Source organism: Anas acuta, chromosome 1 (assembly GCF_963932015.1).
Source record: "Anas acuta chromosome 1, bAnaAcu1.1, whole genome shotgun sequence".
NCBI classification, from domain to species: domain Eukaryota; kingdom Metazoa; phylum Chordata; class Aves; order Anseriformes; family Anatidae; genus Anas; species Anas acuta.
In genome coordinates, this window is record NC_088979.1 from 91,329,712 (window position 1) to 91,335,711 (window position 6,000).

Below are 6,000 nucleotides of genomic sequence, written 5' to 3' on the forward strand. Positions count from 1 at the left end.
TTGCATCACATATCTAGGCGTTTTTTTCTCAAAGAGCTCTAGCCAAAGGCAGGTGGTTTATCTCTATGCACGTCATTCTAGATGAAGTTTCATCTGCCATTCAGAATACAAAATAAAGAAATGAAAGCTTGAAGTAAGATCTATTTGCTTGCTCAGTAAGAATGAAAGTGCTTCAGAGAAACAATAGAGCATTTGCACCAAAATAAACAGATTAAACATTTAAACGCAAGCTTCGTAATCCAAACTGTAGGTGTGATTACATTAACTTTTTTTTTTTAAGTGAAGTTTACTTAATTATTTTTAAAAACAGTCCTACAGCTCTATGCATTATTTACAGGCTTTTAACTACAAGCCTTCCTCCAGCCCCACAAATTTTTAATATTGGATTTCGTTTACTCAGCCTCCTGCTTTTAAATAACTGATTTTTATATTGATGCAATATAGAAACAGAGCATGTAATGCACTTCACCTGTCATTTATGAAAAGCATTTGATGTGTTACTGCATTTTGCAAACACTTCAGAAGTGTATCTGCAAATTCATTATTTTTCGTGTGTGTTCACACAATATGGGGGAGGTATCTCAGACATTGATTTGAAAAAAACTCCTACGCAGTCTTTTTTTAGAAGGAAAAATGTTGGAAGTTAAATGGCTGTAATAAAACAGTTTGAAGTTGAAAGGGGCTTGCTTTTAATGCTGATCATGTGTAGCTCCTTCAATTTTTTTTATTGATGTTTGCTAATTTCTTCGAATATGAAGCATCGCATTATTCTGTTTTTATAACTCTGTGGATTAGAGCACTTCAGAAAGAGCAGAACTATGTGCGTTACTTAACGTAATTATAACTCAACAGCTATAAATGCCAGGATGGAATAACTGAAAACATATGCTATGTGCCTGAAATTTTAAGGATGGTGAAACTGTCACATTAGTAGCACGCAGCATGTTATAAAGAACTCCCACAATGTAGCAGTTGTTCAAAAGTTGTACCCATCCGGTCATTCTATCTTTATAAAAAGATATATAATACTAGATGGTGATTTATCCAAAACACAGCTGTGGACTAAGTTGAATGTAAAAATGAGAAGAAAAAAAAAAAAAAAAAAAGAAGGAAAGAAAACCCTTTTAAATTACAGTTTCAAAGCAGCATACGCAGAATGCGAGAAAAGCATTTCCAGAAAGTCCGAGTTTTATTCTCCAGAGACTTTATTTGGGGGGAGAGATGGGAGGACAGGTGAGGGAGCGGGAGAAGGCAGAGGAGCAGTCCCAGCCCGACAAAGGCAGCCCAGGGCACCCAGGTCAACGTCAACCGGGCATCGCTGGGAGCCGACCCCCCCGACCCCAAGCACCCCGACCCCGGCCATGCCCGGGTGCCCTCCGCCGGGGGCAAGGCACAGCCGGCCCGGAGCCCTCCCAGTAGCACTGACGGCGGCCGCCGTACCCCGCATCCCCACGGACGAGGTTAAACTTTTACATTTGGGGAGCCGTTTCGCACCGCTCCCGGCGGGGATGCTCACCCTCCGTCTCTGCGGCCCCCATCTCCGCGCCCAAGGGCCGGGGGGGGGGGTGCGCTGCCCCCACACCCCAAGGCAGCCCCTTCCCCAAAACCGCGGGGGGAGCCGGCGGGGCTGGGGGGCGGGACCCCGGCACGGGGGAAGCCGCGGAGCCCCCCGCATCTGCGGGGATGGGGGGACACGGGGGGGACACCGGGGGGCAGTGCCGCTCACCTTTCATCCAGTCGACGACCTGGCTCGGCGACCACTTGCTGACGGGCTCCATAATGAGGGCCATGGGGGGCTTCGGCGGCGCGGGGCTCGAGCGGCCGCCGCTCTCCGGGCGAGGGGCGAGGTTGTGCGGGGCGCCGGGACCGCGCTGCGCGGAGCCGGGGCTGCCCCCGGAGGAGAAGGATGATGAAGAGGAGGATGAAGAAAGCCGCTAAATCCCCGCTTGCCTCCGCTCCGCTCCGCTCGCTCGCCGCCTCTGTGCCTCTCTGGGGATTTCAGTTCATGTTGCCGGCTCGGCAGCAGGGGGAGGAGGAGGAGGAGGAGGAGGAGGTGGAGGAGGAGGAAGGGGAGGAGGCGGCAGCAGCAGCGCGCTCCGACGCCTCCCGCCCCCGTGGACCCGCGGGCGGCGGCGGCAGCTCCCGGCCCGGCTCGGCACGGCCCGGCCCCGCCGAGGGGTCGCTCCCCGGCGAGCGGGGGACTGCGGCTCTGCGGCTCTGCCCGCACCGGTGTCTTTTTCTCCTCCTGGCGGAAATGACGAGGCGGCTCCTGCCACCCGAAAATATCTCCCAGCGCGATGGCAAGCGGCACCCGACGGCCGCCCGGGGCGGGGGAGCGGGGAGGGGGGGGGGAGGCCGGGATGACTCGCAAGGTGCGGGGGGGGGGGCGGTGGCAGCGCCGAGCACCTGCTGCAGGATGGCCGTGATGCTCTTTGGGGGTTATTTATTTATTTTTCCCCTTGAAAAAAAGCATCGCGTGGGTGGTGAAGGGTTTTTTCTTTTCTTTTTTTTTTTTTTTTAAGGAAAGCCCGGCTATTAAAATGCCTGTGATGGGCCCGCTGGCGGGTGGGTGCGGATGATGGGGGGTGGCTGGCTGCTCGGGGAGGAGAAAGAGGAGGAGAGGTCCTAACTTTGCCTGCCTCGCCCCCAGGGTGAGGTAATGGGGCTGCTCAGCCCGCAGCAGCGGCCCCTGAGGTGCAGCACCGAGGGGTGGTGGCTGCAGGTGCGAAAAAACAGTCGCAGTGCCTGGGAGCTTCAGAGCTGCCTTCTCCTCCTTGTGTCCCGTCCTCCCCCCCATGGGCTGTGTCGTCCCGGAGGAACGAGGGCTTGGCCTGTGTCCCCCCCCCCTCAAGAAAGGCAGTTCCCACAGCCCCCGTGCCACAGCGCCTGGCTGTAGGAGCCGCTCCCAAGCACAGGGGGATTCCTCCTAGGATGGCCGTGGGTGCTTCTCAGGCACCCTTTCCAGGAGCCTCTCCCCTCCCAGAGAGCTCCAGGAGGAGCAGGAACACCGCCAAAGGGTATTCTCTTTGTGACTTGGTCAGTGCAGAGCTCTGCCTACATTTGTATTCCCCCTGCTTCTCCCGCCGAGGCGACAGCCATCGAGATGTCCCCTCTGCCGGCGTCGGCTGCAGAATGCCAGCTGCTGACGCTGACATTTAATATCCGTACGTGGGGAAAAATGAGGATTCCCTCAGCCCTGAAGCAATGGTAAAGGCATCCCTCTGCATAGCATGGGCAACGACACGAGTTCTCTCGTTTCATTAGGTGGGACTGAGGCAGCGAGGGCCAGCAGGGATGGTAACCTCCCCCTGGAGACAACGGAAGGGGTTCCCTAACGTCACCTGTGGCAGCATTATTTACACATTAAAGACTGCATTTATAGTTGAGAAGAAAGTTCCTTCTACGGAGAAACGAGGCTTTGACAGTATAACTTTCCTCAGATTTGGCCTTAGCCATGTGTCTCTTGTGTCATACCCCTGCCAGCACACTGACATGGCAGTCTGCTTCTAAGGTTTCATTACCCAGAGCCACTGAAACAATAAACTTCTCTTGCAAATTAGGGCTGACTTTTTTTTCCTTATGAAAGGCTTGAAAGGTATGCAGGTCCTTGCATACTGGGTTATTGTTGTTGAAAGAGCGTGTCATAATTTTAATTAGAAACCTGTGTTTTGAAAGGTTTAGAAATGAATACCTAAGATCAGACTGAAACCTGGCATATAATTTATAACACCGTTGTGCAATTCTCATTGTGATGAAAAGTCCTTTATGGGTGAGGAGAGAGGAAGTAAGTTCTCAGAGCATGTGTACCAGATCCTATACTTCATAATTACAGAATGCATAATGATCCCTACAGATTGGCAGAGTAATCTGGAGCTAGAGCTGGTTTTTTCAGTAAAGCATCTGTGACCCAGTACTGTACCAGTGGTCAGCACCTATTACTTTAAATCCCCTCTGTAGTTGTTCTGGCAAATTATGGAACAGTAAAAGGGAGCTTACTCCCCCGCTTCAGTACATAGAGGATGTGTAGAGCACAGGCTCTAATTACCTTTATTGTTCTTTTCATTGAGCATAGCAATCTCATAAGTACTAGGGTAAATCCTGCTTTTACTCGGGCAAATGTTCTTGTTTCAGTCTCACTGAAGACCATTGGCTTGACCACGGAGAGGAGGATTTGGATCAGTATGAGTGATGATAAAATTATCCAGCTGTAGTGTTTAACTCAATGACCTATTACTGCAATGGATTCTATAGTCAGGACATGCACTACATAAAAGTATTTTTTTTTTAATTTGCTCTAAATTTATTACTGCCTGATTTTATTATTGTTCTCTCTTTCTAGGGTAAGAAGTCCAAAGGAGAGTTGAATGACTTTTCACACTGACCTTCTTAAACTAAAGTATCTCAGCCAATGTGCCTTAACCAAAGTCTTTCAGCTATTTTCATTTTTTATTTTAGTGGCCCTCACCTTGCAGTCACACCTGCATGAGTCAGGCCTTTTATGTAAAGCATATGGGGCATGCTTCTGCACAGATGCTGAACTGCAGAATTGTCCTAACTCATATTTTATAATTACTCTGGTCCACATAGTGCATTAAAAAGGACTTTTTTTATTGTTGTCATCATTGTTGTTATTTTAATCTAGATATATGTGTCTTTATTAGGTAACTTTAATATGTAGTAAATGTAGAGGTAGACACAGTAAAATTCAATAATCAACGAAAAATAAAAATAAAAAGCGTGAGTTTACAATTGAAGTACAAGCCTAAACCTGGATGTATGGACTATATAAATCTGCTTAGAATTAATTTCTCTGAATGTCCTTGGGCATGGATGGACAGCCCCAGCAGGTAAGTTTGGACACACACACCTTCTGGATCACCACCTCAGCTCACAAGCTCACAGGAGAAGGTGTTGACTATTTGTTATGGTGCACTGTCAAAAACACAGCTCCCTAGAGTTTGGCCAGCAAACATAGCTGCTATGGTAATACAGACTGTAAATAATGTCAGGTAATAGTCCAGATATGACCAATAATCTATTTTTGTTCCTATTTTTTCAATAGGACAACTCAGCCTGAATAAAGGTGACAAAATTAGATCTGAGCTCTAACAATGGCATAGTAAATGGCATTTGTTTTATCTGGAAGAAGATAGACTCAACAGTGGCTACAAGCAATGGATATAAGCATAACTGTGGATTTCTCAGAAATTTCATGGATTTTCTGCTAGTGTCTCTAGAAAACATACAAGATGCTTAGCAATGACAAGTTGAAATCCTACCCTGAATTTAGGGAAAAGAATTCATCTTTCAAACGATTGTATCTGATGCTGGATGTAAAAACAAGTTCTTCTAGAGGAAGGAAGATGAAAACAAGTGGCAGGTAACCTAACAATAACTAAAGATGAGATCTAATAAACTCACTCAAATTAAAACAAACAAGCAAACAGAAAACAAACAAACAAACAAACAAAACTAATACTTTATTTAAGTTAAGAAAGCTCTTTTGTGTTTTGATCAGAAAAAAAAAAAACAACAACAAAAAAAAAAACCTTTTTTTTTACAAGATGCACATTTTGGGAAGCTTTTTTTTTTCTACTTGGTAAGATTTGAACTCTTCCATTAGTATTAGCTTACTCTGCAAATATCTGGCTTGGATGCTGTACCCACATCACTAAAGAGTAGCAAGTTGCTATTCTCCTTGAATATGGGCACTGGGTTTGTCCTGTAGCTGGTAGGACTGCCTTCTGTCCTCTTTTCCCAAATCCTTTCATCTTCAGAATGCTGTCAGGGCTGACCCCAACATGTGCAAGATTTTCTCTTCCTGCCAGGGCAGATGTCTCCCAAGGAAAAGTTGGAATGACAAGGTGTAGGGGAAATAACAAATGGCCTTCATGCCAGGATCTATAGGCAAATAGAGGAAGAAGAGGAGGAGGAAGGTCCAGGTGCGGAAAGGTAATAAGCTTCTGAAAAAGGAGGATTGTAGAAGCAGGGCAGATCAGG

The 6,000-nt window shown here is 47.4% G+C and overlaps 1 protein-coding gene across 9 annotated transcripts in view; it reads right to left on the reverse strand.

Annotated features, from left to right (window-relative positions):
- Window positions 1–2,333, reverse strand: part of CNKSR2 (connector enhancer of kinase suppressor of Ras 2) — a 221,638-nt gene extending 219,305 nt beyond the window's left edge. For 4 of the 9 annotated variants that reach the window (XM_068687519.1, XM_068687493.1, XM_068687509.1 and 1 more), the window contains exon 1: window positions 1,727–2,331. In XM_068687519.1, the coding sequence (XP_068543620.1) occupies window positions 1,727–1,790 (64 nt within the window). In that variant the 5' untranslated portion in view covers window positions 1,791–2,331. Of the gene's footprint in view, window positions 1–1,726 lie in introns of all 9 variants that reach the window. The other 5 variants (XM_068687529.1, XM_068687500.1, XM_068687534.1 and 2 more) reach the window with 3 other exon arrangements.
- Window positions 2,334–6,000: the final 3,667 nt, after the last annotated feature.